Source organism: Topomyia yanbarensis, chromosome 2, assembly GCF_030247195.1.
Source record: "Topomyia yanbarensis strain Yona2022 chromosome 2, ASM3024719v1, whole genome shotgun sequence".
NCBI classification, from domain to species: domain Eukaryota; kingdom Metazoa; phylum Arthropoda; class Insecta; order Diptera; family Culicidae; genus Topomyia; species Topomyia yanbarensis.
Window position 1 is genome coordinate 66,376,664 of NC_080671.1, and position 22,090 is coordinate 66,398,753.

At 37.6% G+C, this 22,090-nt stretch overlaps 4 protein-coding genes across 8 annotated transcripts in view; 2 read left to right on the forward strand and 2 right to left on the reverse strand.

Annotated features, from left to right (window-relative positions):
• Positions 1–5,258: 5,258 nt before the first annotated feature.
• Positions 5,259–9,431, reverse strand: LOC131678248 (uncharacterized). Of its 3 annotated transcripts, XM_058958255.1 has the most exons (5): positions 9,141–9,431; positions 8,943–8,990; positions 8,275–8,886; positions 7,030–7,133; positions 5,259–6,846 (listed from the first exon to the last, which is right to left on the reverse strand). In XM_058958255.1, exons 3-5 carry the CDS (start codon positions 8,750–8,752, stop codon positions 5,509–5,511), a joined length of 1,920 nt encoding a protein of 639 aa, XP_058814238.1. In that variant the 5' UTR covers positions 8,753–8,886; positions 8,943–8,990; positions 9,141–9,431; the 3' UTR covers positions 5,259–5,508. The 3 variants fall into 3 exon arrangements, with proteins under 3 accessions (XP_058814238.1, XP_058814237.1, XP_058814236.1); XM_058958254.1 differs by having other exon boundaries at positions 8,943–9,431; XM_058958253.1 differs by having other exon boundaries at positions 8,275–8,893; positions 8,943–9,431.
• Positions 9,432–15,631: 6,200 nt separating this feature from the next.
• Positions 15,632–16,978, reverse strand: LOC131678249 (40-kDa huntingtin-associated protein). Its single transcript, XM_058958256.1, has 2 exons — positions 16,769–16,978; positions 15,632–16,698 (listed from the first exon to the last, which is right to left on the reverse strand). The coding sequence occupies exons 1-2, from the start codon at positions 16,852–16,854 to the stop codon at positions 15,885–15,887; spliced, it is 900 nt and encodes a 299-aa protein (XP_058814239.1). The 5' UTR covers positions 16,855–16,978; the 3' UTR covers positions 15,632–15,884.
• Positions 16,979–16,995: 17 nt separating this feature from the next.
• On the forward strand, positions 16,996–17,599 carry LOC131678250 (small ribosomal subunit protein bS21m). 3 transcript variants are annotated; one of them, XM_058958259.1, is made up of 2 exons: positions 16,996–17,088; positions 17,153–17,599. In XM_058958259.1, the coding sequence occupies exon 2, from the start codon at positions 17,259–17,261 to the stop codon at positions 17,520–17,522; it is 264 nt and encodes an 87-aa protein (XP_058814242.1). In that variant the 5' UTR covers positions 16,996–17,088; positions 17,153–17,258; the 3' UTR covers positions 17,523–17,599. The 3 variants fall into 3 exon arrangements, with proteins under 3 accessions (XP_058814242.1, XP_058814243.1, XP_058814244.1); XM_058958260.1 differs by having other exon boundaries at positions 17,041–17,065; XM_058958261.1 differs by having other exon boundaries at positions 17,064–17,088; positions 17,159–17,599.
• Positions 17,600–20,896: 3,297 nt separating this feature from the next.
• The window catches only part of LOC131678251 (probable actin-related protein 2/3 complex subunit 2), a 34,204-nt gene continuing 33,010 nt past the window's right edge, over positions 20,897–22,090 (forward strand). The window contains exon 1 of the mRNA XM_058958262.1: positions 20,897–21,543. Coding sequence (XP_058814245.1) covers positions 21,470–21,543 — 74 coding nt within the window. The 5' untranslated portion in view covers positions 20,897–21,469. The remainder of the gene's footprint in view (positions 21,544–22,090) is intronic.

Genomic DNA, 22,090 nt, shown 5'->3' on the forward strand with positions numbered 1-22,090 from the left:
AATAAAACATGATAAGTGAAACCATCGCCAGCAGACACTGGTCTCCCCTACTATAAATTAGAAGTCAATAATTAAACAACCAAAGCACTAGAAAAATACTCCTTAACTTTGGTAATTTGTGTTCTGATGGAGTCCAAAATATAAACCATCTGAATTCGCTTATGTTGAAGTAACTAGAAGAAAAAAAGTTTTTGTTTTTTATTCGCCCAGGTGCCCAATACCGCCTCTAGGCGGCCTACTTATTTTAAGGTTTTAATGAAAAATCCATTGGTTACATGAATTATCAACACTATTTTCGTTTTTCTCATCACGAAACCCTCATACAAAAGTTTTTTCAAGCCAAATAAAAATTTGAGCACTAGAGGGTTAAGCACAAACAGATGAATAATGGAATTTTTATCATTCTTTTAATTGAGTTGTTTGGAGAATTGTTTAAAAATTGATGTCAACAGTACTAATATTAGTGCATTGTAATGTGCATAAGGTGAATGCGGTTGTTGTTTTCTATGGGTGAGTAGTTCTTCGGGTTTGAGGAAAATTATGTCTTGAGTGACGGAACGTATGAAGTAGTTATTATTTATTCAGGTTTTAATTTCAAGCTAATTCGCCTTTTATGGATATAATATACATTTCAAAGAAACAAAAAAATTACAATTGTTGATTTTCTTTCTTGGTGGGGAGCAATAGTCAGGTTTGCCCTCTGCTAGTTGTTGATCTTTTCGTTTGCCTCTTCCCTCATTCGTGTTTTATCCATATCGTCATCGCCAGAGCAGTATTGGTTTTCGTTGTTAGATGTTTGGTGCTTTGTGAGTTTTCCAGTGATTTTGGATAGCCGTCCACGTTTTTGATTTTACTTCCCTATTAGTTATTTATTCGGGGATATCGCCGAATATTGTTTGTTCGATTTTTATTTTTTCCTGTGGTTTATCCGCAAATGTCGAAAGCTGTTTGATGGTGTTGGCTGTAGTAGATGATGCATAGCATATCATAGTGTGCCGTCTGGCTACAGAAATGGATGTTGTTACCACATTGAGGCAATCTATCCTCAAGGGTCAACAAAGTTGGCTCAGCCGCATTTGCACTACCCGAACACTTATAAGAAAGCCAGGGAAAAGGTTTCTCAATGTGTCATTTGGGCCTTATTCCACTTCTCCATATCTCGAAAGGAATCTTTTAATGTAATCCGTGGTATTGTGCGATGCCAAATCGTGTAAGCGAATTTCCGTCAGATCATTGCCCATATACACGGGTATCTTGGATTTGACGTTTTCATATTCGATGTCGTGTTGCACGTTGTTCTTCGCTACAAAGCTTTACGCCTATTCGTATTTTCGCCACTAGGTGGCACTGTATACATCGTATTATCACTATAAGTGAAAATAAGAAAGATAATTTAATTGTCTACAACTTTGTCGAAGACTGCTAGTAAATCCGGCTTTGTTAAAAGAAGTTATTAAACTTTTAACGAAGTGATGTCTGAGTCAGTTTTGCATGGGGCCTAGCAGTGCATGGTTGTGTATCAGTACTCGAGTCCCGCGAACTATACATTTTTGTGAAATAATGGTTAGATTTAGCTGAATAGTATGTTTACAATAATTGTATTAAATAATACGGGCTGTTTTGGTTAGAAAATTTTAATTCTACCTGTGACCGCATAGAGGGCGCCACCACTAACTTTTCATAGAAGAGAGATAGAGTATCAAGATGTTCGGATGAAATACTGAAAAATACCTGCTCTATAACTTTGTAGAAGACACCAAATTTCTATCTCCCTCTGTTAAAAAGTTAGTGTTGGCGCCCTCTATGCGGTAACAGGAGGAACTAAAATTTTCTAACCAAAGCATGACTCGTATTATTTACTATATTTCTTGTAAACATACCATTGAGCTAAACCTAACGATTATTTCACAAAAATGTTTAGTTCGTTTGACTCGAGTACTGATACACAACCATGCACTGCTACGCCCCATGCAAAACTGACTCAGACATCACTTCGTTAAAAGTTTAATAACTTCTTTTAACAAAGCCGGATTGACTAGCAGTCTTCGACAAAGTTGTAGACAATTAAATTATCTTTCTTATTTTCACTTACTGTGGTAATACGATGTATACAGTGCCACCTAGCGGCGAAAATGCGAGCTGGTGGGTTTTCTCCGTGTAAATTGTTGAAAATTCCCATACAAACTTCAGCCACGTTGGTCCGGTAGTTAAACTTGTCCGATTTGCTTCAAATTTGGTGCAAGCACTCCTGGTGGGACTAGGAATCGGCTCAGAGGTGGGCCGATAGGGGTCATTTTTTCCTGTCACTCTAGTATACACGCTACAGCGGAGCGATGCGTGTAGTATTTTTGTTTGTTTGCTGTTTACAAGCGATACGTTTATGGACTTTGGATCGGTACGAGATGAGAGAGCAGACTGTGTGAAATGGTGAATTGTTACATGAGGTATTTGTGTACCATAAAGTGTTACGCACAAAATTTGGTCGACTTAAACTTGGCGCATTTCTATTGGGGACCTTTCATAAATTACGTAACGCTTTTGGAGGGAGGGGGTACGGCAAATTGTGACATAACATGTGACATATGGGGGCGGGGGAGTAGGCTAGAACGTTACGTAACGTGTTTTTACTGAAGAATTTTTTTTTAGGAATTTGGTACGTAATAGGGGAGGGGTGATAAAGAAATTTGTGACAATTTTTTACATGGGGGTAGGGGGCAGCCAATTTTGGGCAATTTTTGCGTTACGTAATTTATTGGTGCTCCCTTAACCCTCCGGATGTCGCACTTATGGCCCACTGAACGAGCAGCCGCTGGTACCCTAAGACGATTTCGCTGGATTTCCAGAGCAGCGTGCACTCGGTGCACTAGCGCGGCTGCCGGAAGGTTAAGCGCGTTTTTAGAAAACCTTAAGACCTCTCATTTTGTAGAGGAGCAATGGATCAAATTTTGCTCGCGCATCCCGAAAATCCAAACATTGCTCACCAAGTTGGCGAGATCGTTAAAAATATCTATCAATATTTGTTGATTTGAGTATTTGTTGATAGCCAAAATGAGTGGATCAGGGAGAAATTCAAAGCCGGAAGTCGAAAGACGAACAGTTGGAGACAAATGAAATTATCAAAGTTCAGTATTAAATATATGGTTTGGCAGGCTATCTGTACCTGTGGTTTGAAAAGCAGCATTTTCATTGTAATCGAGACAGTCAAAATTTAATTTTTATTGATTTTAATCATATCTCTCCATCATAAAAATACGATCAATAAAACGCATCAAATAAAAAACTTTAATTCTAGTCACTACCCCGAAAGTAAATAAACATTGTCTAACTCTTAAAATGTATCAATACAAATGTTTCAAAAATGAAACTAAAAGAACAACTCATGTTGAAAAAAGGAAAATCTTTTATATAATGTATTCATATGAAAACTAATCAGTATTAAGCAAAGCAACATAACACAGCAACTTTCAATGAACCAGATGACCTGTTTGGCATGAAGTTGTTTGACAACATGTTAGTTGACCATTTGACATAACAGCCATGTAGTATAAGTAACATTTGGCATAAGGTATGAAAATACTTTCAAAAGTATTTACTGTCACATGCTTAAGTAAACCGAACAATCCGATGGATCATAGGTTTACCTATGAAATATTGCAAATACAAAAGAAGGATAATTGTGAATTCGAAACACAAAAATCGAACTTAATTTAAGCTATGTCCTGTTTCCCAAATGCGCAAATTGGTTAAATCCATTTTTTTTATTTTTGGGAAATAATATTGCATAACGATAAATGCTCTAAAAATCCACCAGTTTTGTCAAAATGTGTATTTGTTTAAATTTTAATACAGATTCAAAGAAAGCTTGAAAGAAGGAATCATCCCATATGCTCGAGTAAACCGGAAAGACGAAAAAATCCCAAGTGTGCTTGCAAGAACTTGGTATAAATAATTCTCGTGTTCGTAACAATCCCTATGTTCGAGTAAACCGAGCATACTAGTGGATCTCATGTTTGTTTGCAAGGGGCCGTCTCTTCCGATGGCTGATCGTCATCATCTTTTTAACTTTGGTAGTGTACAAAGCTTTAGCTTCACCACATAACCTTACTTACTAATATTTTAAAATCCATCAACAAGTTTTATGCATAACACTTCCATTCTATTCGAGCTCAGGTAGGGGAGTCGCCGCTTCCGACGATTATTGCCAAATGGGCCTGCCATCTTTTACACATATGCTGATCTGTAGTTCACAGGGTGACACTACATGCAAGCACACAAATCATCACCGCTTCTGTCACAAGGTGGTGTAAGTATTTTTTCATTCATCTGATTCAAGATTTTTTAGCAATATCTAACTTTTTCTCTTACAAAATTATAACTACCTTTTGAACTGATTTTTCTTCTATTAATTATATACTGAACTATGGTAAACTAATGGTAAATAAATGCGTATGGCATGCGGCGTTTTAACTACTTTGTTACATGTATATTTATTAGAGTGACCAGAAAAAATATGACCTCCAACGGCCCACCCATGAGTCTATTTCTATTCCGATCAGGAGTGTCTGTTTGAGCCAAATCGGATAAGTCTAGCCACCAGACAAATACGTTTGAAGTTAGTATGGATTTTTTCGACAATTTTTATGGAAAAACATACTGACTTGCATTTTCACCGCTAGGTGGCATTTTATGGATCAGTATTACACGTAAAAATAAGAAAGATAAGTTTATAGCCTACAACTTTCTCAGACTGCGAATAAGTTTGCGCTTTAGTAGAGGTTATTAAAATTTTAACGAAGTGATGTCTGAGTTAGTTTTGCATGGGGCCAAATTGTGAATCGGTGATAGATTCCCACGAAGTTTATTTTGTAAAATAACGATTTGGTTTAGCTGAATAGTATACAGTGAAGACCCGATTTTATCTGCCCCCGATTCTATCTACCCCCGATTTTATCAGCTTTTTGACCCAATTTTATCAGCTTTGTATGAAAATTGATAGTTGGTAGTTTGATGTGCTCTAGCGGACGAACCAACTTGAATTCGAGTAAATCCTTTCTTCAGCATGTTTTTCTTATTTTAGAAATCCGAAATATACAAAAATAAAAATTTATTTAGTTAGTCTTCGAGTATACGATCACTCGAAAAAGAAAACATCTTGTTTAGTTTTGTTTGACTGGAAACTAGCGTTATGCCTTCTGAACCGTCGCACCAGGATATAAGCGCACACCGTACATTTAATTATTGAAAATATAAAAGGCGTCGAAGTTTACACTAATACGTTTATTTTAAAATACTTTTTGTACATTAATTTTTCGGCCGCACCCAGAATGGAACGAAATGTAATCCTAAACATTGAAATGTTTGTCCTACTACAATAGGTACTAATAAAAATATCGTCCGGTTATCGAAAGAAAGGAATAAAACAACAGATGGCAGCCTCGGTAATGGCCATACGGAATAAGCAACAGTTAACATCTTTTTGGCAGAATTTTTCGCTTCGGATTCTTGACATCAGTGCACGTTTTCTTTATTTTCGCGCTTGATCCGCCTCGAATGCACTGGTACGGCTATTTCCGCTGTGGACACTTGAGGGGAGTTTTGTTGTGGCTGAGGAACTACGTATGGATCCTTCACATATTGAGTCATCACAGTCTGTGAGGATACCTTGCTATTTTTCATTCTGTTCATTTTGTTCTCGTCGGCACATTTGGTTGTAATAGCAGTGCGAACCATAGACTCCGTAACGTTGCAGGATTTCGTTACAATGGCAATTATGTCGGCAATAATTCTCTGGTCAAGTTTGTCCTTTAACGGTTTCGCACGATCCCCCATGAAGGCTGGCGATGGGCGTCCAGTAAGAGTATGTGATGCAAGCATGGAGCGAGAAAACAAGGTCATTAGCAGCTTTCGAGTAGCAGCTTTATAGCTGGTCCAGTTGATTGCTCGTAGGACTTGCTTCTTGACCATAGTGTTATTCGGTCCAATTGGGGTCATTTCTGAATCGTCACTGTCCTCGTCGTTCCAATCCTTGAGTACATCATTAACGATAGATTTGCTTTGATTCAAAGTGTTGCTACTTTGGGAGTGCATACTAGCATTGCTGAGACTAAGTGCTGATGCAGAAAGGCGATTGGAAAAATTGAGATTCTTTGGTGTAGACGTCGCTGATGAGGTGTCTTCCGGTACGGAAAATTTTGTTTGGCCAAACGACATGTTACTGTCTTCGTGTAGACTTATCTGGTCTATCATTAAATTATTGCTGTTTTCATTGGAAGGCGGGGGTCTGGGAATAACCGATTCGGTTGCACTTGATAGCCGATCGCGACTTTCTTCTTCTCCGGTTCCCAGTACTACATAGCTGGACACATTGGAAACTGGATCCTCCTTTACCATCTCAGTTATTTCATACTTCTGCACTGAATCAACTTTTGATACCAAATGTTTCAGTGTTTCGGAAAATGAGTTCAGCTGTTCGATAATATCGTACATCATCTTTCTGTTGTACTCATTCTCCATACGAACGCTTTTCTGCTCCGCTAAGATGCTTTCCTGCAGTGACACTAGCCGGGCCAGCTCTGGTTGACTGCTGCGACTCGGTTCTTGCGGAAAGAATCTGCAATCCGTCTGTGTCTGCTGATGGAACGTCATCGGTGGAGCTTTCGGGGTTGATAAATGCATGGTCATTACCGATGGAGAGGGGGATATGACACGGTCCGGTTTGCAACTGTTAACCCAGTTGGCAGTCGCAATGTGCGAGGGAGTTGGCATTGGCTCGTAATCTGGGCTGGCAGGTTCCATCTCATTTGAACAGGCGGTAGTAGGTTCCACTCGTCGACGTTTGACGTTTTGCTGAAATGAGAAATGTTTTAACTACTATTAACACATGTGTAAGTAAAATTCCTCATTGGCATTCTTATTTAACTGCCCATCATCACCATTCCGCTTCATGTGACGATGAGGTCGACATTAACTTTGAGCATTGCAAATTGGATAATTTATTTCTAGATCAGTTTTAAAAAGATTATAACTTACATCCACACTGTGACCAAGTGATGAAGTCGCCATATTACGGTACAGGTTCTCGGCTGCCATCTTACGAAGTTGCTTCAGCTCGGTTTCAATAAATTGTTTATCATCTGTAAATAAGAGATATGTTGTACTATAGTTAATGAAAAGCGTATTTTTCTGGGCAGGGTCTTTAAATGGACTGATGATCACCTCAATTAACAATTCGAATAATGTTATACAGGGTGTTTGGTTCTCGAGTGATAACCTTACGGCGTATTCGCTTATAAACTACACATTTGTCTGTTATGCCCAATGACTTTCAGTGAGTATGGATGATCACATCTACTTCTCAAAATTATGCTGAATGCCCGTTATGCTAAACGTCCATTATACCAAATGGCCTGCTTCCAAATAAGCAAATTAACTAATTGGTTTTTCGATAAAAGATTGAAAACTCGGTAAAAAACGCTAACTTTAAAATACTTTAGTTCTAAAAGTTTACTTGAGATACTTAACTGAAAGATATTAGGACCCCTTCCAATAGGAAATTCTCTCACCTTCCCAATGGATCTAAAAGATTTAAAATACAGGGATACGTTTTGAGCTAGAGATTTTTTAAGACGAAAAAAGTTTTTTACAGATACAGTTCAATGTAACGTTTGAGATTCGATAGCATTTGTAGAACGATTGTTTCCCCTCAATATGGTCCTCTATCACCCCTCCAGAGGTTCTTAATCATGAGCCAAACACTCTATATGAATTTTAATAGCGCTATATTTTTTTCTTATATCGTGCAATGTTTTCGTTTTCACATCAGTGTGAAAACAAAAACGTTTACACCAAAATTTGAGCGAGAATAGTTGGCGAAGAATTATTAGTGGTCAGTAGGATTGTAATACTAAGAATAGGTTACGAAATATTTCAACATAGGTCAAGTTCTGCAACGGAATGTAATTCACGACTAGTTGGTGTAGTAGTAAGGTTCTGTCTGATCACAATTTCTAACTGGTTTATGCTTTAAGCTAAACGGAATCAGGTTCTAACCCTAACCTCTGTCCATATGTATGAACTGACAGCAGTTATTGTTAGAACCTGACATAGTTTTGGCATAACAAGTTTGCATATCGCAATTAATTGTGCCATTAGGAAATATATAATAATTTTAAAAAGCAAACAACCTGGCGCGAACTAGAAGAGAAACGATATTTTAAAATAACAAATCAAACATCCAATAAGAACAAGAAAACCACTGAAGATAGTTTCACTTACCGGAAATGATGACTACGGTTGCTTGTTGAATTTTTTTGCCCCGTCTCACAAGGATGTTTTTTCCGGTATGAATAGTTTCTCGCGTGTTGCCACCCTGCAGCACCAGCTCCGAGGAATCGATGATCGAATAAGCGTTCGGTTCCCCGGGAGGCATATCCCATTCCACGAGCAGCAATAAATTTGACGGAGACGGTGCGGGTGGCGCTGGCTGTTGATCAAGTTTGCAGAAACTTGATAGCTGATTTCCACTCACCGACGGACCTCCCACCATATGATTCAGGATTATTGGTTTTATTGGCACTGATTGCCGTTCCTGGTGTTGATGTTGCTGCTGCATTTGAGTGACGGCTGTGTATTGACCATCGGGTTGAACCGCTGCCGGGCCAACTGCTATGACACCGGGAATCGGATTACTATTGACTGGAATGTAGTGTTGATTGTACTGCTGTGCCACCTTGCTACTCTGCACAGTTGCCATATTGTGCTACCAGCTGTTCTGTCTGGTAGAATAATGTAATGGGAACTTTGGTTGCGCTGGGGGAAATTAAATCCAATTGAACTATCCGAATCCTTGGTTGATCCTTCTGCGCACAAATGTGCATCGAGAGCAGCCTATGAGCTATGACATCAGTGAATTTCAAATTATTAATGATAAATGTATAACTTACCGCAGCCAAAAATATTCTTCAATGAACTCCTTTCCGGCAGAAACAAAACTGAATGGAGCAAAAACCGCCAAACGCCAAATACCGCACGGCGTTGTGTACGAGAAAGGAAGATAAACCGAAACCAATACAAATAAAAATACAAACTGGCATGAATGGTGTAGTAGGTAGGCATATGCCTATGCGCGAATGTAGACCTACGCAGGTAAACAACTTGAAACCATCTTACGAAACATGTAACAATATACCATCAAAAAACAGAAAGAAAATCTACTTGGAACACAGGACGAAATAACTTATTCCTATAGTTATTCATAGCTGAATATTACACAGAAATCTGTAAGAAGCCCCAAAATCGTTCAAACAGGATATGACTCCTTGCACTAGTGTTGGTAAGCTTAACAGTCAGATGATAGTGTTTTATGTTTTCTGTTTATTAGAAATATGCGTCAAACTCCAACAAGAATTATGAGGGTACGGGAGACTGGGAACGCCAAAGAATGTTGGTGCTATGATCGCAGTAGTTAGAATATTGAAAAATAATTTATAATGAAAATATACTATAATTATGATTCTCGAAAACAATGTTAAACTTAGTTAAATAAATTTATTGGAGTACTATAGTTTTATTGTAAAACTTGTACCAATAATTTCAGTAACAATAATTTTACAGTACACGTTTTAACTAACCTATCGCGTAGAGTTCAAGAGGAAACGTTAAAGCAATGGTCCAAAAGACTCAATAAAAAAAATCTTCAAGCGTTTATCTCGGTTTGATTTTTTCCATTACGACAAGCCAAGTTCGTTTGGTTTAAAAAAGGTGGTTACATTATTAAGTTATTTTTAAGTTTCAGTATAGTCAAAATTACCAGTTGTAAAAATGTCATCGAAAATAATTAATGATTCCATGATTTCCAAGAGGGATCGGTAGTAGCGATGAAATTCAAAATTTGGTTAAAATGTATAATTTAATGACTTTTCAATGATTTAGAAATTTTGCGTCTTTGGATTGTGGTTTTTAAGTGTTGAAAAAGGTTCTTTTGTACAGGGGGACGCTGTCTAGCAAGTATTTCGTACCCAACATCAGCTGGACCGGACCTGATTATCACGGTTAAGCAGCAATAAATAATACCTTTTACAAATATGTCAACGATTAGTACACGAGTCATGCGAAACCGCTTACCCTATATAATCTTTTTGGGGTGAAGTAACAAAAAACGGGGTCCAAAGTACTAAACCGAAGCGAGATGTTGGGTACGCACAAAATATATGTGATTTGACAACCACAGCCTACCCCTGCTTTTGTAAAGTGTTAGAGGTATAAAATAAATAGTAATTGTATTTGTAATTTTATTGGATACGGTATTCTGTTGGTTTACACCTAGTATCAGGACAAGGAAATAATAAATAGTTGCTAAAATATGTCGTTAAAAATTGGTACTATTTTATTTTGGACACCGCTATATTTCATTCATTCTTAAATTAATTGAACGTGTATTTAGGTTCCTTTACGGCCAATTTCTTCACTTGGATGAAAACCGGTTTTCATCCTGAGAAGAAATTGGCCGTTAGTGTAACTACCATTTGTTCGACTCGAGCATTCCAAGCCACTCTCACGTTAAGGATTACGGATTTATCATGGATAGTGTAGTGTGAATAGTAAAACACAACCGTACTGATAGAGTGAAGCTTAATTTTCTTAACAATCTCGTTGTAAAGTATTCGCTGTCCAATATAAAGTTTACTCTGATATTTTGGCACTATCCAATTGATATGGAAGGGTCCAAAATTAAGAAATTTCATGTCTTTTTCAAGTTGATGCCAGTTTATTAAATACCCATCGATAGATTCCTTCTAAGGGGCCGTACACAAATGACGTAGCTTTTTCCGCGATTTTCGACACTTCCCTCCCCCTCGTAGCATTTTGTCACAAAATTAAAACCTTTCTCTTGGAAATAACGTAACATTTCACTATACCTTCACCCCCTCCCTTCCCCTTATCAACATTTTCATTACAACAGCAAATAGGGATCTTTATTTTGGAAAAATTGTGCCAGTTATTCATATGTATTGGAAGCGGGTGTCCTTACGAGTACACTCATATCATTCTTAAACCTTAATTATTCTTTTATGTTTTTTAAATTTAAAAAAAAACCAAATTAAATTCAGCCAGCAAACTGACAGTTGTCCTACTAAATGACGTATCTGCAAATATCTCGTTCGCCTCATTGTTAACCGGGACAGCACCCCACACAGCATGATCTGGTACTTTGTCAATCCGCTAGCAGCCTGCCATCCCAAGTTTCATCTGCAGACTATGGTACATCTGATAAGGCAACCTATAGCGTCGTGCAAGTCGAATGGGTTTGGATGTGCTATTGTCCTAAAAGGAAACAAACTAAAAAATGTTTTTTTTTCAATAGTTTCGGGCCAAAAAATTGAAAAAGGACTGAGATTTTAACTCACGGTACTAATCTTTATCAGAATATGCCTTAACCCGCACACCCCTAAAGATCCCTATTGTGTACAAAATAAGCCCATTTCATGACAAATATAGTGTTGATAGTTTGTTTTAAATTTTATATTTCATAGAGCATGAAGAGAAGTTCTCTCAGTTCACAATCCTTCCTGATTCTAAGAAGCATACGTTTATCTAAATTACTAAATTTTATTGAATCCGAAGAGAAAATTTAATTCAGCTATCAAACAGTCTACGAGTTAGCAATATTAGCTAACTAATGTAGCAAGTTAAATCTGCATACAAAATCCTTTCATTTTTTGCGAGATTGCAATTCCGCGAATCGTAAAATTTACCACATGAAAAGTAATGTGTATGAATTTGGATTTATTTCTCTTGAGAATGGAGGAACATTAAATTGTTAACTCTAATCAATGGGTTTTGATGCCTGTCAAAAAATTTAAACTTAATTCTACGTTGTACAACTTCTAACCCTACCCTCCCCCACGTCACACGTCGTCACAAATTTGGTATAGCCCCCCTACCCCGAAAAATGCTACGTCATTTATGCATGGCCTCTAAGAGTGTTAGCAGAGACTAATCGGCTCGATTCGAAGTGTGTAAATACCAGGCCCATGCGTAAGGACGGTACTGCATCCTCCGCGTAAAATTCGTTATGAGTAAAATAACACCGGACAAAAATTTTGAAATAGTTTTCTCCTATATTTGATACAACATAAGTAAAACTAACTGACAATATGTGGTAATTCCTAATATTTAGGCTCTTACGGCGGAAAAAAATAAATAATGTGCAAGGAATTATTCACGCAAAGTATGTCATAATTACACTAAACACGGTGGATCATTAGTGTGATTATTAGCGAAGCTTGGGAATTTGACTGTATAACATAGAAAACATATCGAGCCGTAATTTCCCCCTTTTACAGAAATGATTTTGAACATTGGCATCGTTTTCTTGTGATCCACAAGGTGCCGATTACGCATAAGCGGCAAAACAAATATAAATTCCATCTAATTGTTTTCGCTGACGATCTCGATGACGACCGTTCGTCGAATGTTTTCACAGTGTAAACTTTACACTGTAAGGAGCTAGTCTAGTGTAAGTAAGCCGCGAGCAAAATGATTCTGTCAAATGGATTCAATACAAATTGCTGAACTTTTTTGGAGTACTGAAACTTTCAGCTGATGAAAATTCAGCAAAATTTTGCTGACATTCGATTATGTGTATAAATTGCATAAAAATCATAGACAATTACTTTTCGACGTAAACGTAGTCACTTCCTGTAGGTGTCTAAAACCATTTGGATACCCAAAATGCTTTTTTAAAAAAATCAAACCCCTCTCATCAAGGTTTGAATTACGTTTGAAAATTTCTTAACTTCCTAATCAGGAAAAAATTGTACTGGAAACTAGGGGCAGATCACCTGTGATGTATTTTTAAAAATCAGCGAAATTAAATGCATTTCTTCCATCAAAATAGAAATTCATAATGCATTTTGCGTTGCGTGCAATGTATTTTGCGTTCCGTGTAAGACGTCAAAACCCTACAAAAAAAACCAGCCCTACATTCAACAAAACATCGAACAAAGGGGATCGGCGTAGGACGATTGTTAAACAATCATTTCTGCGAGGGAGTGCAAAGTTGAAGCAAAAATGAAAAATCAATGCATTTTTTTCTAATTTGAACCAAATTCGTTTTACATTCCCAAAGTGATCTGTCCCTAGACTGGAAACCGATTTGACATATAATATAGTTCGGTCTCTCTAGGAACAACTCGTTGAAGAAACGTAGCGAGAGTGACTGTAAAGGAATGTGAGTCAAGTTGGTCGGTATCTCACGTCGCGATAAATTTCGATATAAGCAACAAATGTAAGTAGACCAGTTACACATAAAAGGTCGATCAAACAAAGAAAAACAAAGAACGAACAACACGAAGTCGGAGACAATCGGGATAATGTTGAAAAAAAATTTGGGCCTAGAATGCCGGTAATCTCTCCGTCGGAGTGGTTTACGGAAAATTGTCATCGGTATAGGAAGAAATTTCGCCGCACGGGAACTCTCAGCACCAGCTAGTAGATAAATAGGAACGATTATTATCGCCAGGAAGGATAAGAAACCCTGAGAAGGTAGTTGTAAAGTGGAATTTATGTCACCTATGGATCGGTTTGCGTCTCGGCAGTTGATGAAATTTGCAGCAGACCTGAGCAGAACATTTATATTACGAAGGTTGGATAGAAAGCAAGAAAAGGCAGGAATGGTAAGACACGAGCGATTAACACAAATTAAAAAAGAGAGAGGCCACAATCCCTCTTGAAGCAATACCTAACGATGGCCCCGGGAGGATGAGGATTGGGAGAAACAAGTGGTTTCGGTTTAGTTTCCAGCTGCTGATCTACGAAAACCGTTGTCAATTAATACAGCTTGACAATGTAGGCATCCGGAGGGACCGCTCTCAAACCCTGTACGTCTCGGACTTGCTGTCTGCCAAGATGGATTGCTCTACAGTCCACGAATACCTGAATCTGTAAGTTCGCATTCGAGCTCCACGCAATCACACTTTCCTGCGATTACCGTTTACGAGAACCAACTATGGTCGTAAGAGCACTGTTACCAGACTTCAGCGTATTTTCAACAGCGTAATTGACTTACACTTGACAAGGAATTCGATAAAACCTAAAAATATTGCCCATCCTTAAATATAATAAGTTTAAGCAACCACCATTTTAGTCAAGGGGTTTGTTGGTGAAGATACAACAAATAAATAATCCCATTTGCACATCGTCAATCCAACTTTTTTCCATTACACGTTAAATACTTTTGTCAATACTCTAGTATTAACAAAAACGTTTGAAGTGTAAGGGCCGCTTGTTCACTTTCCCTTTCGATTATTAAAGCACCATTACAATACTTTCCAACAATTCTCCAGTAAATATTGAAAAACGATAGTTTTGGATAAACAGCGCCGATGGTTGAGTGTAAGCGTAACCGCCATTCACCCCAGTCAGTTGGTCTGGGTTCAACTCCAGCCGAGATCGTGTTGAGATTTTTCTGAGGTGAAAAAATCTGTAGTCACGCCTTCCTTCGGTCCCAGATAGTGGAGTCACCTCTGTGGCGTCGGTGTTTAGCATCGTAGCGAAAATAGGCCAACGAAAAATAATTGGAACATGAAGAAGAAAAAGTTTTCGCAATTGATGTCATTTAAAAAGTTCAGTAGTAGAGGTAAACACGATCGAGTTATTAACGGAAGAGAAAGTAATCAGAGAGAAGTTTACATTTGAAATTTTATTGTTTTTAAGAATTAGGACAAAAACGTTCATCCCAAGTTTTTTTATCAACAAAAATGCCATTTTGAAATTTTTATAATAACTGAAGGGCTAACAGTATTTTTTCAACAAAACCCGTGTTCGGTTTATTCCTCTCAATCTGCTATAATTTCGTCAAGAAAAGCTTGTGCCAGTGTTGAAAGGGTGAATATGAGGAACTAAGTGTGTTTTTCAAGAAATTCCAGGCAACAGCGAAATAAAAGCCAAACAAGTTTGCTTACCAATTTCTCTTTGACCCTTTTGAGGAATATTTTAATATTGAATTATACAATACAAAAAACAGCAATGATTTTTTAAAGATGGAAAACCTTGGAATGAACATTGGTTGACACGTGATGGCAATTCACATCGTTCCTTTTAAAGTTTTAGGGGTTGGAAATTTAGGTATTGTTATATGCAGTTACATTATGCGGGTTCAGAGTGATGTGGTTTATGTTGTATTGTGCCAATGAGCAATTTCTTATACTTCTACTCTTTCTACCAATCCTTTAATTCGATCAGTCTTTATTAGTTCTATAGGAATTTACATTATTTTAGAAATGCTCATTGGAATTTGGATGCACCAATTTGTTACAAGAAAAAAATGGACTTCTAATAAGATTTCATGGCATTGTGTGATTTCGAAATTGACCGACAAGCATCCCTCTATGATACATAGATGTCCCACTAGCCCATGTAGATAAACTTCATGTTACATGCTATATGTACCGACAAGTGTATCGTTGTATTATCTTAATTGTATTGGTAAAAACGATCCTTTTCATGTTATATAGTGCATTTTTGGTCTCGCATGCTACCTACCTGTATTTTTTATGTTGAAATCGTCGCCCAAAAAAATCTTATTTGTGCCGAAATGCAAGTGATTTTTTTTATTACAAAAAAAAACAATACAAGTACACGGACACAAGAACTTCCAAGAAACACCAGTAAATCGAGTTGAGTAATAAATATATTGTATTGATATTTTAGGCTTCTGCTTATCTTATTATCACTATTTTAATAATATTATAAACATGAATTACAATAGATATTTAAATAGCCCAGTACAGTTGCGCGTGAACAAAATGCTACTTGTAGACAAAAAAAAACGCTTTATACATATTTACCTGTATAACAATGCAGGTAAAAACTATCTTCTAATATCATTTGAAATACTTTGAAACAAGCTGCTTCAGCAGCAGTTGCTGTGATTCAGTCAATTGCTTGCAGTGGCTCAATTCATCTCGAACTGCTATTACCGACGCTACATCCTTTGCCTGACAAGAAATAACCAAAGACTGCAGCAAAAAGAACAGCTCCTCCGAGAGGATTCCGTTCCCACTATGTTTTGAATTACTTTCTCCGATCGATGAATATCGCTCAATAAACTTGTGATCGTATCGAACCGACGGTGGAAGCTGAAGCAAGCAAAGCAGTAACAGTCGTGATACTTCCACTCTTTCCATCACTTCCAGATAGAGATCTTCACACCGTCGCTCCGTAACATCATCATATATTTCCGTTAGTTTGTCGAACGCCGCCACAAAATCTCCGGTCTGAATATTTTCCTCTGCCGAACGCTCTAGGTCCCATATTCTGTGGCTTGGCGAGCTAAAGTTGCTCGTAATTTCTACATTTGGATTAATCTCCTTCAACTCTCGAATAATGGCAGCCTTGGTCACGGAATCATCTGGTAATCGGGAAAGTGCTTGTGTGTAGCAACGGAACGCCCCTTCCAGATTATCACTGGACACGTTCTGAACTAAAATTTTAGCTTGCTTCTCATTGGCCGCTCTAAAAGATCGAGCGGCTTTCAGTAAAGCATCAATTTCAGCCGCATCATTACCGATCATTTTTTCGCATTTTCCCTGGCCCATATAGCACAGGGCGGCGTATTCCGGAAGGAAAGAATTGTTGAAATTATTGGCCAGTGTTCCGAACTCATCTGCCACTTCGGAAACATTCGGTGCGAATTGTCTGGAATAATTGTGATAAAATTGGTTGATGATATTGGAATTTTATAGTAATTGTAGTTTATTATATTTACTTGAAGAACACTCGTTGAATTTTCTTTAGTTTGTTGCAAGTTATTTTATACTGATGAATTAAATCTTTATGAAATTGACTTGACATCTTATGCAAATTCGAATCGAATCAATTTTTAGGAACGGCTCGATGAAAAAATTTCACGCTATTCTGAGGTGGATTTAAATGAATGTAAACAAATGAAAACAGCATAAAAAGCATAACTACTACTCTCGTTCATTCATAATGAGGAACGTCAAAATTTGAGAACATAGTAATATGTTTTGGGAACTGTCAGAAAAGAAGGAGAGAAGAAATTGTGTGTCGTTTGCTGAACGTCATGTTCGTGTTTACCACCTTGAAGTAATTTTAATTTCAATTAGTTATAAAGTTATTTTATTTCTAGCAACAGTGAAGACTGGTACTTCCCGGTTGGTGATCTGATCTTCACACAAACATCGTCATCTCAAGGATTGCGTGCAGATTGTCAACAATCTGAAAACCTAAGCAATATGCGCCACGCTAAATTTATCGCTCGCACGGTGTTCGTACAAAACAACAATGTCGAGGAAGCATGTCGCGTTTTGAATCGAATTCTTGGCAAGGAAGATATATTCGATCAGTTTCGGAGGACGCGTTACTACGAGAAACCATTTCAGACCAGACGCCGGGTGAACTTTGAGCGATGCAAAGCTATCTACAACGAGGACATGAACAGGAAGATTCAGTTTGTGTTGCGTAAGAACCGGGTAGATCCGTTCCCTGGTAGCTCTTAAAATGTAAGCAAAGGTATGGATTAATTTGATGTATTAGCAAAAATAAAAAAAATACAGGAATACTTCCTGTTAGGAAAACAGCAAGAAAAATATTTCATTTCATTTACTCGAAAAATTTACGCAAGATTGCAATTTGCAAATACAACGTGGATACGGAATCAATACATTCTTAGATAAATATCAAAATGAACTTTGCTTAATACGATAAATGATATTCAATAATCTTTTGGGCAGTATTGCCTTAGAAGCCCAAAACCGTTAGCTGCAATATAATCACTATAGCTGCCACTGCTTGTGGGAGAGTGATACCCAGAAATATTGGTGGTAATATACTGCCCATAAAAGCATAAAAGTCCCATATGGATTTTTGACGAAAATGAGCTATCTGTTGGATTGTATTCTGTATCACCATTGAATCATAATGAACAAATAAGATTACATGGTTTGTTATGAAAATACCAAAAAAAAAAAACACATGGTTGTCCCATCCATAAGGCTCAATGAGAATGTAAATCTTCAATAGTGTTTTTCTCGGCTTGCTGTTTTTCAATATGGGACTCTTATGCTTTTATGGGTAGTATAGTGGCGCCACTGCTTTAGACGTTGTTGATGGCAATTTAGTTGCCACTACCTTGGTGGCTCAAACCTTGACGGTGACATGTTTACCACAGCCTTATCGGCACGAAAACATTTTGACGTTTAGCTACCAACAATTAAACATGTTTCACTTACAGAGTTACATGTAAATCTATGTTATAAACTGTACAATCTAACACAAGACTTGTGTGTGTTACTTAGTGATCCTATCGAACGAACGTTGTTGTGGAGTCCGTGTTATATGGAAATAAGTATGAAAAATCGGTTAAGGTTGGAGAGAGAATGGGCAAAAATCGAAAACGAAAAAAGCAGCTTTTTCCATACCGTGTATTGGATCTTCATAAAAATCAATCACCCGTACATTCTACATAAGCTGATTGAGTTTTATGAAGATCTAACACACGGTGTGGGAAAAAACAGCTTCGACAAAAGTTTTCGATTTTTTCCCATTCTCTGTTCAACCTTAATATTGAAAATAAATTTTTAAAAAATCACCTCATCAATCAATTACCCAGAACACCATATATTTCTAAAGGTATTCTTCTACTGAAATACATTCACTGAGAAAAGTTATTATCTAAAGAAACAGCATGACTTCAAAACAAGTGGATTTTATTGTTAATCATAGCGGCCCTGAATCTTGATTTCTAGCACAAAATCATTTTTCAGTATTTTCAGCACGAACAAAACTTCTACGCGATCATTTTTAACGGATTTTAAATTTCCTAAAAGTTTTGGAAAGAAGAACAATTACCTTTCCAACGATACGCTATGTTATGTACTTTTATTGAAAGTACTATGCGGTAGTTGGACAACAATATGAAAGTTCCACTATTTTGCGATTTTTTTTATTAAAAATATGAAAATTCTGGATAAACATGTGAAAAGGGCATATCGCAAATGAGAGCCTCTCTGTGTTTACCTTCTCATTCGATTATTATGGCGTCATCATAAAATTTTCCAACGTTGTTTCGATAAATAATGAAAGACTCTGATGTCGTCTAGCATATTATGCTAAGGGTTAAGGAGCAAACGTAAAATCAGCCTAGTTATTGACGGAAGAGAAAGTAAACACAGAGAGGCACTCATTTGCGATATGCCCTTTTCACATGTCTATCCAGAATTGCTCTACATTTTTATTAGAAAGCGTCTTTGTTTAAATTGAAATTAAGGGGAGCCTTTAATTCCGCATTCAACGACCTATTTATGATCAAAATCGGTTGAAAAATGGCAATGTTATTAACTTGCTCGCATGAAATTTTAAGGGGACAGTCTCAAATAAAATTTTCAAAGAATAGATTTTTTTGCTCGATTACGCATAAATTCAAAAGTATGTGTGTGAGCTTTGAGCTTGAAATTGGAAAAATACAACGGGAGATATAATTATAGCATTTTATAGTGCGAGACAATACCTCACTAACCCCTTAAGAGTTGATGCCAGCAAGTTTCTAATCTGGAAAAAAATAATAACTCTGCCATTTTTCAACCGATTTTGATCATAAATAGGTCGTTACATGCGAAATTGAATGTTCTCTCTGAAATTTTATTAAAACAAAATCGCTTCTTTAAAAGAATATTGAGTAATTTTCATGAACAAATCGCAAAATTATGGCTGTTTTCACATTGTTGACCCAAAACCACAAAGTATCTTTGACAAAACATAACGTAGCATACTGTTGACAAATTTATTTCTTCTTTCCAGAACACTCAAAAAGTTTAAAATCGATTGAAAATGACCGCGTAGAACTTTTTTAACGCCGAAAGTCCGGAAAAATATTTTTTTTGTCATAAATCAAGATTTTGAGGGTTTACAATATTTTTCAAACATTGTGTTGTGTTGCATTTGGCGAGATCTACGACCTATATTAAGTCACTTGAGAAGTACAAAATCACTGTAGCACCCTGTTATGACTCCATTGAAATTCGCAAATACAGTCGTGATTCGCTGGGTGGGCCACAGCCTTTTCCAACTAACGAATTTGATTCGCTACTTGGACCGACTGACAAATGACAAAAATTCTCCAAAGGAGATGTTGGCAGTGTAAATACATCCGTTCACATCTCTAAATTTTGTCAGATTGATTGTCAAAGTTAATTTGACATGAGATTTTGGCGTTCAGATGCTTTTTAGTTGGACAATGGTCCAACTAGCGGAGGTCCAACTAAAAGGCGATCCAGTTAAAAAGTGTCCAACCAGCGAATCACGACTGTAACAGTACAATCCTACTGGACAATGCTGGAGCATAACTCCGAGTTCTCGGGAAGTCATCCGGTTCATTTACACAGTCTAAAAGTGGAGGAGTTCTAAATCTAAAACGTACAAATGTATCCAAATCGGTTGAAAATCCAGGTACCCTGTTCAGAGGTAAAAAAATAAGAAGCCCTTTCTCATACCTCGCTTACTACATCGACCCTGCTGGCGTCACCACAGAGTTTTCACCATTTTATTTGGTTTTATTGCACCAAGGAAAACAATAGTGGTTAAGGAGATTTAGTCGAAATTTAACGCTAACGGATATGTTTGAGTGATTTTTTAAGCCAAAAATTTCATTTTAATTTATTTTTATAAAATTCTGTCCTCATTTTCTACAAAATAATGTTATTTTGTAGTCGTTGGTGCATCCAGTGCATACCATCCTGAATCACATTGCTCTTCAACGATTAGCCCCTTGGACATTGAGAACTGCAATTGTCAACGCCATTTTGCAATCCGAAACGTCAAAATTTCGCCGCTTCGGTCTCTCTTCTCGGAAAGCTCGCTCATTTTGTGTTCCGTCAAAACGCGTATACGACGAACAGTCATCATCGCCGCGGCTGGGGCTGACTGAATGGAGCCTCTTCTATCACAGAGCTAGCCGAGAAGGAAGAAAAAAGAGCAATCGCCTCGCCGAGGAGGAAAAAGTGTGTCAATCGCGGCCAGTTTTTAGAAAAATTAAGCTGTTAGTCTGAGGATTTTAGTGTCCTTTTTCGATTGCATGGAAAAACGAGTTGTGATTGTGCGGCGGATCGACCGGATGTAGACTTTTTCAGTGTCTACCCAGAGACGGTCTGAAATTTTAGCTGGTATACATAGCTGGTGTTTTTTCTTCCACATAACAAGCCGCCCCCGGAAAGCTAGAAGAGCTGCTCAAATTGGAAGAATAGTGCGTGTGAAAGAGAGTGATAGTGCCCTGCCGGAGAAAAGTGCTGTGTGTTGAGTTGTTTTATGTTTGACCGATTTTCTTGCTGGTCAACTTGGTGTCGGTGTCCCTAGAAATAATTCCAATCGTAAATTTGCTCGGGATCAGATTATCCTGCAATAGCAGCACACAATTCCAAAGGAATAGCTGAATGAGAAGCACTGATCCAAGATGATTCTGCTCGAGATCAACAACCGGATTGTGGAGGAAACGCTGACTGTCAAGTACAAGAATGCTATCGCAGGGTGAGTAATTCTTCCGGAACCCCCATGTACGATGTGAGTTAGTCGACCCGAAAACATGGTTTTGGAGGCGCATGTGGTGACTAGAATGAAGATGATGGAGTAAGAGAAGGTCGCTATGGAATAGACATTTCATGGAATTGCTGCAAAATACAAGGAATGTGTCACGTAGCCGTCTGGCCGAGACGAGATGTGCAGACCAGCAACGATTTGTGCTGTAGAGAATGCTCGCAATGTTTTTGCAAAAATAGGTTTCAGTATGACCTGGAAAAATAATGTTTTCCTTATGTGGTTTTTGCTTGAGGCGAAACTGAGTCGGGTCTTAACTCTAACTGCTGTTAAAATATATGTTAGGATTAAAACATCACTCAGTTGAAAGTTTTCCTGAAGATTATCTAATAAGATTTGCCATGGGCATTAGATAGGAACTTGGGAGCACTATGTTATCTGACTATTTGACAGTCAACTCAGCGTTAGGGTCAAGAAAAAACAGTCAACGGAACAACAACGGAAAGGATATTCAATACTAACAATATGTTGCTAGCTAATG

What these genes read in the sequence shown, in the direction of transcription:
- LOC131678250 (XM_058958259.1), top strand. Translation starts at nt 17,259, where the DNA reads ATGCGCCACGCTAAATTTATCGCTCGCACGGTGTTCGTACAAAACAAC.
- LOC131678248 (XM_058958255.1), bottom strand. Translation starts at nt 8,752, where the DNA reads ATGGCAACTGTGCAGAGTAGCAAGGTGGCACAGCAGTACAATCAACAC. An exon ending in AACCGTAGTCATCATTTCCG is followed by an intron (nt 7,134 to 8,274) that starts GTAAGTGAAACT and finishes TCTTATTTACAG; the next exon opens with ATGATAAACAATTTATTGAA. An exon ending in CACTTGGTCACAGTGTGGAT is followed by an intron (nt 6,847 to 7,029) that starts GTAAGTTATAAT and finishes TTCTCATTTCAG; the next exon opens with CAAAACGTCAAACGTCGACG.
- LOC131678249 (XM_058958256.1), bottom strand. Translation starts at nt 16,854, where the DNA reads ATGTCAAGTCAATTTCATAAAGATTTAATTCATCAGTATAAAATAACT. An exon ending in ATTCAACGAGTGTTCTTCAA is followed by an intron (nt 16,699 to 16,768) that starts GTAAATATAATA and finishes CAATTATTCCAG; the next exon opens with ACAATTCGCACCGAATGTTT.